The sequence below is a fragment of the Heterodontus francisci genome, chromosome 23 (genome assembly GCF_036365525.1).
Source record: "Heterodontus francisci isolate sHetFra1 chromosome 23, sHetFra1.hap1, whole genome shotgun sequence".
In the NCBI taxonomy this organism is placed as follows: domain Eukaryota; kingdom Metazoa; phylum Chordata; class Chondrichthyes; order Heterodontiformes; family Heterodontidae; genus Heterodontus; species Heterodontus francisci.
This window is the reverse complement of record NC_090393.1, coordinates 16,153,166-16,168,765: the sequence shown is the minus strand read 5'-3', so window position 1 is coordinate 16,168,765 and position 15,600 is coordinate 16,153,166. Positions and strand designations below refer to the sequence as shown.

At 43.2% G+C, this 15,600-nt stretch overlaps 1 protein-coding gene across 5 annotated transcripts in view; it reads right to left on the bottom strand.

The window, feature by feature from the left end:
• Window positions 1-3,863: 3,863 nt before the first annotated feature.
• ube3b (ubiquitin protein ligase E3B) overlaps window positions 3,864-15,600 on the bottom strand; it is a 64,937-nt gene continuing 53,200 nt past the window's right edge. For all 5 annotated transcript variants that reach the window (XM_068054745.1, XM_068054749.1, XM_068054747.1 and 2 more), the window contains 6 exons: window positions 12,625-12,690; window positions 10,525-10,583; window positions 7,423-7,605; window positions 6,990-7,101; window positions 5,946-6,038; window positions 3,864-5,457 (listed from right to left, as the gene is read on the bottom strand). In XM_068054745.1, the coding sequence (XP_067910846.1) occupies window positions 5,266-5,457; window positions 5,946-6,038; window positions 6,990-7,101; window positions 7,423-7,605; window positions 10,525-10,583; window positions 12,625-12,690 (705 nt within the window). In that variant the 3' untranslated portion in view covers window positions 3,864-5,265. The remainder of the gene's footprint in view (window positions 5,458-5,945; window positions 6,039-6,989; window positions 7,102-7,422; window positions 7,606-10,524; window positions 10,584-12,624; window positions 12,691-15,600) is intronic.

Genomic DNA, 15,600 nt, shown 5'->3' with positions numbered 1-15,600 from the left:
GCACTAACAAATCTCCCCCCCAGGATATTGGTACCCCTCTGGTTCAGGTGAAGACCATCCTGTTTGTAGAGGTCCCACCTACCCCAGAAAGAGCCCCAATTATCCAGGAAACCAAAACCCTCCCTCCTACACCATCCCTGCAGCCACGTGTTCAACTCCTCTCTTTCCCTATTCCCCTCTTCGCTAGCACGTGGCACGGGCAACAACCCAGAGATAACAACTCTGGTTGTTCTCGCTCTAAGCTTCCACCCTAGCTTCCTGAATTTCTGCCTTAAATCCCCATCTCTCTTCCTACCTATGTCGTTGGTGCCTATGTGGACCATGACTTGGGGGTGCTCCCCCTCCCCCTTAAGGATCCGAGACATCACGTACCCTGGCACCTGGGAGGCAACACACCAACCGTGAGTCTCTCTCGTTCCCACAGAACCTCCTATCTGTTCCCCTAACTATGGAGTCCCCAATGACTAATGCTCTGCTCCTCTTCCCCTTTCCCTTCTGAGCAACAGGGACAGACTCTGTGCCAGAGACCTGCACCCCATTGCTTACCCCTGGTAAGTCGTCCCCCGCAACAGTATCCAAAACGGTATACCTGTTGTTGAGGGAAACGGCCACAGGGGATCCCTGCACTGCCTGCCGGTTCCCTCTCCTTCCCCTGACGGTAACCCATCTACCTACTTCTTTTACCTGAGGTGTGACTGCCTCCCTATAACTCCTGTCAATAATCCCCTCCGCCTCCTGAATGATCCGAAGTTCATCCAGCTCCAGTTCCCTAACGCGGTCTGCGAGGAGCTGGAGTTGGGTGCACTTCCCGCAGATGCAGTCAGCAGGGACACTCTTGGCGACCCTTACTTCCCACATTCTGCAGGAGGAACATACAACTGCCTTTACCTCCATTCCCACTATTCTAGATTCCCAACAAGTCTACTGAAAAACCAAACAAAAAAAGTCAAAACTTGTTCGCTTAGCAATCCGACGGACTGAACTTTTTAAATAAAAAGCTTACCTTATCAACACACCAGAGTCCTTTTTTTTGGTGAGGAGGAGGGTGGGTGGGAGACACTACACGTGTAGTGTCTCGGGTACTGCCACTGCCCAAATAAATAGTTTTCCCTTACCCAGCAGTCCCCTGGTCCTCCGAAACAAATGGGGATTAACTTGTAACTTACACTGAAATTGACCGCTCAGCTGTAAATTCGCTCCGCACCTCGTTCTGTCAAAGCTGCTCCTCGCAAAAAGAAAATGATTTTAAAACTGCCCAAATAAATAGTTTTCCCTTACCCAGCAGTCCCCTGGTCCTCCGAAACAAAAGGGGATTAACTTGTAACTTGCACTGAAATTGACCGCTCAGCTGTAAGTTCGCTCCGCACCTCGTTCTGTCAAAGACTGAAATTGACCGCTCAGCTGTAAGTTCGCTCCGCACCTCGTTCTGTCAAAGCTGCTCCTCGCAAAAAGGAGCATATGTCCAGCATATGAATCACTGCAGTAATTCTGAACATTTCATGCAGCAAGATGTAACTTTTTCAAGGGCTTTTACAGCAACAGTTAGAGTGGAAGTTCCCAGTAGTTCAGTGATTAATTGGATTCTGGGGTGACCTCAGCACACGAGTGCAGGATCACAGCAACTTCAGGAGTCTGTACACGTGCAGTTAAACACAGAAATCCAGAAGTTGTCAGTCATTTAGAGGAGTAATGAAGGTGAATGCTGACTGTTTTGCCATTACTCCTGCAAAATCTGGGCTAATAATTTTTAAAAGGGAATTAGATGAGTACTTGATGGGAGAAATTTACAGGACTGGGGCGATAAAAGAGCAGGGGAATGGGACTAATTGGATAACTCAAAGATCAGAGCAGAAGCTGGATATTCTGCAGCGAATGACTAACCTTCTGAATCCCCAGAACCTTTCTACCATCCACAAGTCAGGAGTGTGATGGAATACTCTGCACTTGCCTGATTAAGTGCAGCTCCAACAACGTTCAAGTAGTTTGGCACCATCCAGGACAAAGCAGCCCCCTTGACATCCCATTCACCACCTTAAACATTCACTTCCTCTTCCACCTGCACATTGTGGCTACAATCTGTACTATCGACATGATATACTGCAACAACTTGCCAAGGTGTGACTCTACCACCTTGATGGACAAGGGCAGGTGCAAGGGAACACCATCTCCAAATTCCTGTTCAAGTCACACCATCCTGGCTTGGAAATAAAGTGGCAGGAAACTCTGTCCCTAACAGCACTATGGGAGTACCTTCACCACATGGACTGCAGCAGTTCAATAAGGTGGCTCACCATCACCTTCAAGGGCAATAAATGCCAGTGATGCGGCAAATGGTCACTTTCTGCACTGTATCATTCCATGGTCCAGTAAGTGTGAAACTTAGGGAATGCTACCTAACCTCAACAGTCTGTCAATCTCCCAGTACTGTTTCAATTCATCCTATCCTTCCTCCAATTAACTGCACCCATTAGTTATTTGTTGCATACCATTACAAAACTTTAGGCAGCAACCAAACCAGTCACTAACTATCAGTATGGTCTTACTCCTTTTGATGAAGACAGCAACTTGGTTTATCCCAGAGTTGTAATCCAAACAAACATTGGCTAACTTTAAATTTAAAGTTTAAATTTTGAGTATGAGTATTCACTTCCCAAGTCCAAGGCCAAGAAGATGGAACACTATTTGTATTTTATGTCACTGCTGGCAGATTTTCATCAACTCTTGCTATAGTGGAGTAGTACATCAGCATGGTATGCAAAGTTTTCACAGCACTTGCTTCATACAGAAACGTTTAGCAGGTTTCCTAACTTCCCACTCAAAGAAACTAATACTGTGTATTCATGTTTCATTTCACTCACCCCTAACAGATCAGTGAATTACTATTGCAAGAAACATCATCCAGAATTTTCCCGGGTGGGTCATGATTGCAAAAATGGGTCAATTAAGGGTCAGGAACCCAGAAATGACCGCGACAGTACACCAGACATGATCTTCCCAGAGGCGGCTAATTAAGAAGCTGCCTCTGGGAGCCCCATCCTAATAGAAATGGCAGCTGTGTTCCAGGATTGGAAGGTGGCATTCAGTGCAGCCTGTAAATATGGTCGCCGCCCTCATTTACAGTGTGGGCACAGCTGAGAGGTCAGCAGCGGCAGAACGGAGATACGTTCAGTAGGAGGGGAGCGGCTGCTACTACATCAGGTACAGCAGTAGCAGAGACATCAATCTCCTGTGGCTGAAATGGCATGCCTTCTGTTTATGCGGAGACCTGAGCATTGCCAGCAATGATTAAAAGGCCTCAATTGTTATGCAGCTCGGACCTCCCACTGTGAAGTTGCCTCCGATGCATTGCTAGGTTCCTGACAGAGGGGCAGCCTATGGGAACACTGGGAAACTTGTCTCCATGAAAATGGCCGTTAATTGAGACCTTAATTGTCGTAATTGGATAACTGGCGGCCAATTCCACTCTCAGTCCGCCCCTGGGAAATTCGCCGAGTCAGAAACACGTCGAGTTGATCCGACACGCTGCATTCTAAATTTCCAAGCCCAGCACCTCCAAAGACACCTTGATGGGGCTAGGAAAAGTCCAGCCAGTGGATCCGATGGACTTATGTTTACTAATCTAATTCACCCTCGGACGCAAGCACAAAGATTTTGAAATGTTAATCCAAATCTAGGAACTAGACTGTATTACCATTTCCTCCCACAATAACCAATCCTCACCTACGATTTTGGAATTGTGGATCATGTGTTGTGACCAATCAGGTTTTAATTCCCGTGGTGCTGCCACTTATGCTCTGTACATCACATTGTTAAAATCCAGAGGCTCAGGGACAGATATTCTGAATTAAAAAATAAGTTGGGGAACTTTTTTTTTTAATAGCATCAATGGATAAACCTGCTTAAAATATAATATACAATCAATGCCCAAGAAATTCACATAGGTTAGTCATAAGTTACTGAAGTGCACTGTATAGGAAACTTTTCTAACTTACTATCCAAAATAATGTGCTGTTACACAAAGTCTCATCTCCCGAGATATGCTGGACCACGCAGTTGTCAAACTCCCTGCGTCATCAAAGCTCCTTTTAAAAAAAGGTTATTTTACATTAAATATTCACTACTTACTACAAATCATAAACAATGGATGCTGCCTGGTAATTTAAAACAAAATCCAACCTTGGGGTTTAGTTGAAGATGATAAACCTGGAGTTAATCTAACTCTCTCCATTGAAATTACTTGTGATTTAGTGGCCTGCCAACATTCTCTGTAAAGTCCCACTTCATCCAGACTTCATTTAGCAAAAACTGAGGGAAAATAAAACTGACATAATATAGTAGTGTTTGTTCCAAAGTTCAATGCTAACACTAGAGGTCAAGTGTTAGTGAAAGAGCAGGAGGAAAATTCTGAGTTTTCTTTTAGATTAGGTCGCAGCTCCACGAATCAACAAGCCAGGGAATGGGGGACAGAAATAACAGGTGCTTGTTCAGTAATCACTTGCATTGATTCTCTGCCCATTCTACAATTATAAATGGCATATTACATCAGCTGAACCAGGCTCAATACTATGACTGTGTGAATTGATAGTGGAGGAAGGAGGGAACCAGATGGAAACAACTTTGCCAAAGCTACCATACCAAACAACACATGAACTCTGGTACTGCAGCTTTCATAACATGTTCACCTCCTGTCCTTTGAGGAATGTCTGCTAAAGTAATTTTCAACATATTCTACATTGTGATGGTGTATCCATTGTCTCTCGAGATAAGGAGGCCCAAAAGAAAGAAAGAAAGATGGTGTATAATTAGCAAAATGTAGAAACTCTAACATTTCATCACAGTATCCTTAAAAGAATCTATAACCTTGTAATCCTGGATACATTTTTGAGAGAGAAGTGTTAATGAATCCTCTTAGTTATTGGGCAATGTAAATCAAGATAAAGCTGGACTTTGGACACCCTGAATCAAGCAGCCCATACCTCACACAGGAGGTGGTCAGTTCAACTGTATTTGATTCATTCAGAGGTCTATATTGGCAGTGGATTTATACTTATGCCCCTTTAGGGAAATGAATCTAACAGGTGACGAGAGCCTTGGCCACTCAGCTGTACCCTGAAACACATCATGGTCTTAATATCCAAATGATTCAAGCTGTTGATGAGAATCATTTGATTTCTTAGAGCAACAAGGATGCTTCGACCACAGCAGTCCTGTGTAGTTGCATATGTGCACAAAGGTGTAGGCAAACCCATGTCCTCTTCATGGTGATTAGGAGAGCTCGAATCCAGTGTTCATACTGATTGCATAGTGGAGCTTCTCTCGTAGGATGCTCTTCTTGCTGTAGTTGGGAAGTTTCAGGAGGTTGAAGCAGGTGGAAGAGGTTGGCAGCCGACCACCCGGTTCCTTTTTGCGGATGGTGAAGAAACCCCTTAGCACACTGCCCAGTGTATCTCCAGTGTCCTGAAATACAAACATATCTTAAATCCTAAATCATGACTTCCAATACAGAAATAGGACATTTTTGAAAATTGGCTGCAAATGCATCTCCTGATGTAAACTGTGCCCTACTGTCCCATGTTTAATGCCTGCTCTGTTGAATAAGTTATCTCAGTTGACGTGGCAGCAGGGTGTTGCTACAATTTTGACCTTTGTGCACCTGGGCGAGGGAAGAAAACATCAGCCAGGACTCTCATTACTGATCACTATCCAATGACCTCTGGCACACATGCATTATTGGGCTAGACTGTAGTGCCTTGCATGGGTGAGCAAGTCTGTCGACACTCACCGTCTGAGCTCACAGATGAAGACAGATCATTTAGGCAAGGTACAGGAGGGCCTGAAGTTGCTTAGGGAACTGTACCCCAGAATAAATCAGCATCTTCAGGCAATCAGATAACTGGGGTTGTTGGGGGGCGGGGGCGAGAAGGAAATAAAAATATAAAACTTACCTGATCATCTGACACCTCCACACAACGAATGGAGAAGGGAGGTTTGAGATAGGCAAAGCCCAGGAGTGGTGGCCGAGAACAGCTAGTGACAAACTGAAGAAAGGAGACCAGTAAGATATAATGTCTTAGTTAATTGTGCTGCATTATCTAAAGGGAAAATATATCCCAAGCTGTAACTGTCCTTAGAAGCTCCCCAGTCACAAGGATATTAGCAAAGGGCTCAATGTACTTTTCTAGTCATTGCTATTACTTAAACTGTATAGCTCCAATGAGGGGTTGGAGGGAGAAGGAGTAGATAATGAGAATGGTGCATGCAGAATTAGACCTGCTTCAACATGGATAAAGTCATGACCATCACTTGCAAACCCTGCACAGAAACCAACCAACAAACAAATAAATGTCAGCTGTAAATGTACTGGGAGAGAAAATGAATAAATATTCTCATCAATACTTGGCATACCAGTGGTTAGGCCAGCAGGATATTATTTCCTGTGCCATGAATAGTATCTGAAAGCTAGTTTGGAGCCAATCACCTGCAAAGTTTTGCTAATAATGATTTTTTTCTCTTACTACAGTAACTTGTCTTTATATGCTGTAGAATAGCAGTCCTGGTCAGCCTTAAAGTGTAGACTTGAGCTCACGTAAAAGGAAAATGAAGCAAAAAAAACAGAGCCACCCTTCACATGCAAACCAGTATGAGATAACACTTGCACAAATCTGGCTATCATGGAGTATAAAAGCATTGTATGAATATATTTCTATTGATGCTGATCAACAGCAGAACTGAATTCAGGTCCTTTCCCATGACATTGGTCTAGACAGAACACTGACATACTGGTTCGAAGTGGTCCTAGACTGTGGTCAGTACAATTGTGGGAAAGTTTGACTCCTAGAATATTGGCCCTTTTAGTGGAACAGAATAACCTGTAAAAGAAACTAGTCTAAATAAAGGAAAATAGGATACCAGAAGAGGGAGTTAAAGGGAGATACAGAAAAGAATTCGCTGTTAAAAGCGACAAAGAGAATTGCCAAAGGTCCACTAACCTTAAGAAACATGGCTCGTTCTTCTGCCGTGAAGTCACGGGCCAAGATATCCCAGAGCCAGGTAATGACGCGGTGACTGCCATGGAAACCACCATAATACACAGTATGCTTCCTGTACAGGGGGGGAAAAGAGTGATCATTCCACATGGACCAGAAATAATCCTGAAATAAACACAATTCTTCTGTCCACAAAAATATATGATAAATCTCAGTTATACTCGTGGCTCTCCGGTGACTTTTCCCACAGAAATTCAGGGGCATTAATTTTCCCCAAGAATGCATCAGTGTTCATCTACAGGTAGAAGTGTGCAGACATAACTGGGTGTACCAGAATAATGAAGACCAAATAAGCAGTGCACTCCCCTTTCCAACAGTGGCATTAAAAACAAAAAAACTGTCTGCAATTTACTTAAAAGTCTCTTTAGTGTCTTACTTGAGATCCTCCAGGTCGATCTCTGCATTGTCTCCAGCAATTAAGCGCTGTACTTCGGGAGTTGAGAACATGCGGAGCCACTCTGGGTTAATAATGGACCGGAATCCTCGGATGAAGGCGATCGTCTGATCTTTAACCTGAGTGTGCATTCGGAAGTGAGCCATGAGGTGGATATAACTGATTCTGTTGGTGGATGGCAGGAACTTTAGCCCATTTTAAGTATTGAGCAACCTCCCCAACTTTCCAAACACAATTTGTTTCCTGTACTGAAAACACTTAAAAATACAAAAGCAGGATAATTGAACTGCTGAGTTAGCACAAAATAAAGTGGTGGGAATGGCAGAAGATGTAAGAGAAACTGCAATTACTGGAAATCTGAAATAAATTGGATAATGTTAGGAATGCACAGCATGACAGTCAACAACAAAGACAAGCTGATGTCTTGGGTCTAACAGTACAGATACTCTACTGTGTATCTCCTATACTTAGCTTTTATTCTAGTAGTGAAGCTGTTGGCTTGCTGTAGGGATCAAATTCTAGTCCTCTCTAACCATTCAAGTGCCAAATTGTACCAGCTTTCAGCTATGATTTAAAAGGAAATGTTTGGTGCATAACAGGGTAAACTTAACTATAGCAAGGGCACGGGATCTCTCAATTTGATCCTGATGTCTGCTTGAAGGACAGAATCACCTGGAAAGGCAAGGCACAGATTTCCTACAGCTTAAAACATGTTGTAATTACCCTGAGCTGGACAGAGAAGAAAAACATGGTAGCACCCAGACAAGCCCTGCTCAGTCAGCTGATGATGCAGGGGCATTGTCAGGATAATACAGATAAGCAAACAGGCTGTCCGACCATACAGGACACATCCAAAACTGCAGCTTCTCACCCTCAAAAGAAAATTAACCTCCAATGAAGTCTGAAACAAGGAAGGGCATTTGGCCCATCAAACTGATCAATCCAGAGCCAAAGTACGATCATTCTGTCAAAGAGTTCTCTTCCACCCCTTCTCACCACTCATTGAATACTCCAAATCAAACGCTATCTCCGGAAGTCTGTTCCTGGTGTCCACTGTCCTTTTAAAAAAAAAAACTTGTTTTTGGCTAATCTGTAACCCTTCTTGAAGCTTGTGAATTATAGAAGAGTCATAGAATAGTTACAGCACAGGAGGAGGCCATTCAGCCTCTCGTGTCCATGTCAGCTCTTTGCAAAAGCAACTCACCTACTCCCACTACCCCACCTTTTCCCTGTAGCTCTGCAAATGCTTTCTCTTCAGATAACTATCCAATCCTCTTTTGAAGGTCTCTATTGAATGCGCCTCTACCACACTCTCAGGCAATGCATTCTAGATCCTAACCACTCACTGTAAAAAAAAGTTTTTCCTCATGTTGCCATTGCTTCTTTTGCCATTCATCTTAAGTGGATGTCCTCTGGTTCTGGATCCTTCTGTCAATGGCAACAGTTTTTCCCTTTCTACTCTGTCCAGATCCATCATGATTTTGAACACCTCTATCAAATCTCCTCTTCTTCATGGAGAACAATCCTAGCTCCTCTATCCAAGTAATTGAAGTTCTTTATCCCTGGAACCATTCTCATGAATCTTTTCTGCACCTTCTCCAATGCCTTCACATCTTTCCTAAAGTGTGGTGCCCAGAACTGGACACAATGGCCGAACCAGTGTTTTACACATATTTATCGTATAGTACTGTGCAGATTGTCCAAGTTAAATAGCTTGCTAACCTCAACCTCATCTATCTATGCCTTTCCTTAAAGGCTTGTAATCTGGACTCCCCTCAATCTTCAGCATGAAGGTTAGCCACTTCAGCATTCTTTCATAACTTAATTCCCAAAGGCAATTTTCTCTGAACCTTCTCAAATGCATTTATATTTTTCAGGAGCATGACCACAACTACAAGGCCATATTCCAGAATGGCCTCATCATAGGTCCATACAATGTCAATATAATTTGTGACTTGTATCCAGTTTTTGAATGACCTTAATTCGTAACTCCTTCACATGGAGTCAATGCTTTCAGGTACAGTCATCATTTATTACTCCAAAATCTTTTCCTCATCAGACTCTTTCATGTTTCAAAAAGTGCAGTCTACATGGTCACTGAGGAGGGGTCCACAGATTGGGGAATCCTGGCCATCAGACTGAAGTTAAGGGTTCAGCAGTCTAATGGGCGATGGCTGGCTGTTTCATATGGAAACAATGGACAGACAATACAAAAAAATACAGCAAAAAAATATTTTTTAAAAATCAGAAGGGCAGTTGTAGTAAAACCATGCTACAGGAATTACAGACACATTCAAAAGTGGTGACATTTTGAATTTTACATAAGCCATTGTTAGCGGGAAAACAGTCAAGAAAGTTGAAGTCAGATTCATACTTTACCCTGCTTGAAACTATTGCGCTCATAGAACATTCTATGGTAGAACAATTGGCTGTGGATTGAACAGACTTTACTGGAGGTAAAAAAAAATTTCTGTGAGATGAGCTGCAGTTTTGGGCTAGCTATGTACAAACTTTAGTTGAAAATTAACATAATTCAGCTTTGCCTCTGCTCACTGTTGGTATTCTCAATGACATATGGCTGGGTTGGGATTATGCTCTGGGAAATGAGGGGGTTTATGCGTCTCAATAAGCCCCATCAGCAGGAATCATGGATTTCAAATGGGCAATATAATCCATACTGAGTATCAACACAGTGACTTGGTCTAACTATACCAGTGGGACTGTGTGGAGGGAGTTATCCTAGGGCCACTTCCTTTGCATTCTAATTCATACTTGCACTGAATTTCCTGAGACAAATAAAGTGGTTCTTGAAAGGGAGATATGATTTTTTAAAAAGTGCAAGACTTAAAAGTGGATGAGTAACCCTGGCCCATTCACACAGCACATAATTTTGCTGTTGGCAGCATCAACAGGGTACCTGGCAATTCCTGTGAGAATGGGGCAGGGCAAGGAAGGGGGAAATCCACAAGTTAGGGGAAAATATCTTTGAAAATGGAAAAAAATTTTAAATTATAAATCAAGGCTAATAACACACCAACATGAAGAAATGCTCTCCACACAGCAGTAGGCCAATGACATACTTACTTATTTTCATTGGTGACCCCAATGGTCTTTCCTCCAGGCACTAGCTCATGACAAACAAGCTGTTGAATCAAAGAAAAACAAATTGATTACAATCCAAATTCAGAATTTTACTGAGCTAGTGACAAACAAGATAGCTGAGTAAATAGTCTCCTGAATTTGCTGACTCGCGCTGGGCTATAGTTCCACAGACATCTGAAGTCTTGCAGTACCCTACCTAGGCTACCTGTCCAATTCCCAATCCTGACCAATCAAACTGAATATATACATATTTTCCAGCAAAAGTGTCACCAACTAGTGATTAGGAGCAGGTACCTTTGCTAATTCCTACTCTTTCCCCAGTCCAGAGGCAGTGAGGCCAATAATAGTACCTCAAATGCTGCCCAAGAAAGATGAGCTGAGCTATCTCAGCATAGACTGGAGAGTAAACCCAGAACATTCTTGGCCTGTGTGGGTTGGTTCCATACCAGATATTTATCCATCTTGGATGCACCAATACCAGGGGCTGAAACAAGGCAGCCGACACTGGTTATTACATTAATCTTGACTTTTAACAAATCAACGTATAAACTCATTTACATTTCCAACCTACCAGTTTTACTTAGGAAATTAGAAAAGATGGAAATTTGCTGGGTAATAATAAACACAAGGTCTGAATTATTCACAAATTTTATGTTGCATCTGATTTAAGTCTTGGTTCACACCATACTGCTACAGATCACAGCAGAGCTACCGTCAAAGTCCATGCGTGCTGCTGACCGCATGGGGATCTGACTCTTAAAATAGGACCCCACTGGTCTTACAGCCCAGTTAAGTGCAACTGACATTGTATCTTTTTGGGCCTCCTTATCTCGAGAGACAATGGATACGCGCCTGGAGGTGGTCAGTGGTTTGTGAAGCAGCGCCTGGAGTGGCTATAAAGGCCAATTCTGGAGTGACAGGCTCTTCCACAGGTGCTGCAGAGAAATTTGTTTGTTGGGGCTGTTGCACAGTTGGCTCTCCCCTTGCGCCTCTGCCTTTTTTCCTGCCAACTACTAAGTCTCTTCGACTCGCCACAATTTAGCCCTGTCTTTATGGCTGCCCGCCAGCTCTGGCGAATGCTGGCAACTGACTCCCACGACTTGTGATCAATGTCACAGGATTTCATGTCGCGTTTGCAGACGTCTTTATAACGGAGACATGGACGGCCGGTGGGTCTGATACCAGTGGCGAGCTCGCTGTACAATGTGTCTTTGGGGATCCTGCCATCTTCCATGCGGCTCACATGGCCAAGCCATCTCAAGCGCCGCTGACTCAGTAGTGTGTATAAGCTGGGGATGTTGGCCGCTTCAAGGACTTCTGTGTTGGAGATATAGTCCTGCCACCTGATGCCAAGTATTCTCCGAAGGCAGCGAAGATGGAATGAATTGAGACGTCGCTCTTGGCTGGCATACGTTGTCCAGGCCTCGCTGCCGTAGAGCAAGGTACTGAGGACACAGGCCTGATACACTCGGACTTTTGTGTTCCGTGTCAGTGCGCCATTTTCCCACACTCTCTTGGCCAGTCTGGACATAGCAGTGGAAGCCTTACCCATGCGCTTGTTGATTTCTGCATCTAGAGACAGGTTACTGGTGATAGTTGAGCCTAGGTAGGTGAACTCTTGAACCACTTCCAGAGCGTGGTCGCCAATATTGATGGATGGAGCATTTCTGACATCCTGCCCCATGATGTTCGTTTTCTTGAGGCTGATGGTTAGGCCAAATTCATTGCAGGCAGACGCAAACCTGTCGATGAGACTCTGCAGGCATTCTTCAGTGTGAGATGTTAAAGCAGCATCGTCAGCAAAGAGGAGTTCTCTGATGAGGACTTTCCGTACTTTGGACTTCGCTCTTAGACGGGCAAGGTTGAACAACCTGCCCCCTGATCTTGTGTGGAGGAAAATTCCTTCTTCAGAGGATTTGAACGCATGTGAAAGCAGCAGGGAGAAGAAAATCCCAAAAAGTGTGGGTGCGAGAACACAGCCCTGTTTCACACCACTCAGGATAGGAAAGGGACATTGTATAGTGTAGGTATAAACGCTGGGTTTTGTCATTGTTACTAATCTACAAGCTGTGAGGACATTACCTGACCCATAACATCCTCATCATAGGATAATGTCAAACCAAGGTCACCAATGTCACCATCATAACGCTGTAAAACAAAAATACAAATACAATCACAGATATTGTGCCTCTAAAGTTTCTTCCCACCCCAAGCTACATATAAAACATATGTAATAACTTTCTCCATCTTGCATCCTCACTGAACTGAAATCCACTCATTGTACCTCTTCCTACTCCAACTCATTCTATCCCAGATTCTTCAAATATTTGGAACTAATTACCTCCCTTAATGCTACATTATATAACTTTTAAAATCCAAGCTTTGCGTCGTTTAATCATTGCAACTTGTTTTAATTTCTCAGTCTTTCAACCTTGTCTTGTATTATGAATAGTCACCCTTTACCGGCATTTTTGAATATAAAACAAGTACAACCAGTTTCACTCTTCAGCATCAACTCTTCTCTGAAGATTGCCATTAAATTATATAGAAAATAATGGTTACCAAAGAATGCTCAAGAAAACACTTAAGAATTCAGTTTACTCCACGAATTGCTCAATACATTTGTGCAGTGCACTGAACTGTACAAAGCAGGAAAAGTCCCAAGTTTGAACTATTACCTATGCTGAGTTCTCTGGTCTCAGCCAAGGTGATAGCAGAATCAGCATCAGAAACCCTGGCTTGCGAGGGAGAAAAAGAAAAATTAACCAGGATTTCCGCAACCCCTGTTAAAGCACATCTTTCTGGATGCACGTTCAAATTAGAATCAGGTTTGTTGCGATGAGGTTGGAATTCTACTGATACTCACAGTCAAAGTTCACACATGTATAATAGATCTTGAATGAGTTTCCAGAGAGAAACTGACACCAGGAAATGTCAAATCACTGAAAGATCATCATCTAATTCCTCCAAGTTAAAGCAATTTCACGGTACAATGTTCAAAGGCTAAAATCTCTGGTAGAAATCCGTAAAATGATTTGCTCTTTTCTCCTTTTGCCTTACTCTTTTCTCCGTGGTCAGGTTTTACTCAGGATTGTTCTTTGGGCAAAGTTGTAACAAATCCAACATTATAGTTAACTTCTTTGTGTGATTTTAGTACCATGCCAACAGCAAGCTGGTACAGGAACTTTTAAGTTAGAGATGAGCAATATGCCCTCTAATTTTCTTTTGCTGTGTGTGGCCTGTTACACTGTGTGGTCCCTTTAAGAGTGCTGTGCATGCACATATCTTAAAGGGACTGCTGCTTCTGCATGGCCTATTTGTTCCCTGTGTGGCACATTCCCGATTGCTGTGTGGCCTCGCACCAGCGCAGCTTAGAGGGATCGCTGGTGATAAGTGAAGTGGTACAAATCAGGCAAAGACAAGTTATCATCTTTCCTGGTCATGGGATTTGGGATAGTTCCATTAAAATGTACTATTAACTTCTAATTTAGTGCAGATGTGAAGAACCTATAGGGGTAATGTTGGCTGGAAACTAACATATATAAATAAGATTGTGCAGTTTTAAATGATATCAAACAAAAAGAGGAATGGTTGATGGGCTAATGCTTTAATTATAACAACTTGCATTTATACAGCATCTTTAACATAGTAAAACATCACAAGGCAGTTAAATTGTTTTAATTATGTATATAATAATCTGCATCATTCTTTAAAATATATGACTGAGAGAGAAGTGGTGAAAGAAAACATGAAGATGAAAATAAAGAAGCAAAGAAAGATGCAGATGACTTGCAGAAGAGATAGAAAAAGGGCCTGAATCAATGTGCTGCAGATGATTCAGTTAATGTGCTATCTTAGTTTTGGGGGATGTGCATGCTTGCTCAAAGAACAAAGAACAAAGATAATTACAGCACAGGAACAGGCCCTTCGGCCCTCCAAGCCTGCGCCGATCCTGATCCTCTCTCTAAACATGTCGCCTATTTTCTAAGGTTCTGTATCTCTTTTCTTCCTGCCCATTCATGTATCTGTCTAGATACATCTTAAAAGACTCCATCGTGCCCGCATCTACCACCTCCGCTGGCAATGCGTTCCAGGTGCCCACCACCCTCTGCGTAAAGAACTTTCCACGCATATCCCCCCTAAACTTTTCCCCTTTCACTTTGAACTCGTGTCCTCTAGTAATTGAAACCCCCACTCTGGGAAAAAGCCTCTTGCTATCCACCCTGTCTATACCTCTCATGATTTTGTACACCTCAATCAGGTCCCCCCTCAACCTCCGTCTTTCTAATGAAAATAATCCTAATCTGCTCAACCTCTCTTCATAGCTAGCGCCCTCCATACCAGGCAACATCCTGGTGAACCTCCTCTGCACCCTCTCCAAAGCATCCACATCCTTTTGATAATGTGGCGACCAGAACTGTACGCAGTATTCCAAATGTGGCCGAACCAAAGTCCTATACAACTGTAACATGACCTGCCAACTCTTGTACTCAATGCCCCGTCCGATGAAGGAAAGCATGCCGTATGCCTTCTTGACCACTCTATTTACCTGCGTTGCCACCTTCAGGGAACAGTGGACCTGAACACCCAAATCTCTCTGGACATCAATTTTCCCCAGGACTTTTCCATTTACTGTATAGTTCACTCTTGAATTGGATCTTCCAAAATGCATCACCTCGCATTTGCCCTGATTGAACTCCATCTGCCATTTCTCTGCCCAACTCTCCAATCTATCTATATTCTGCTGTATTCTCTGACAGTCCCCTTCACTATCTGCTACTCCACCAATCTTAGTGTCGTCTGCAAACTTGCTAATCAGTCCACCTATACTTTCCTCCAAATCATTAATGTATATCACAAACAACAGTGGTCCCAGCACGGATCCCTGTGGAACACCACTGGTCACACCTCTCCATTTTGAGAAACTCCCTTCTACTGCTACTCTCTGTCTCCTGTTGCCCAGCCAGTTCTTTATCCATCTAGCTAGTACACCTTGGAACCCAAGCGCCTTCACTTTCTCCATCAGCCTGCCATGGGGAACCTTATCAAACGCCTTAC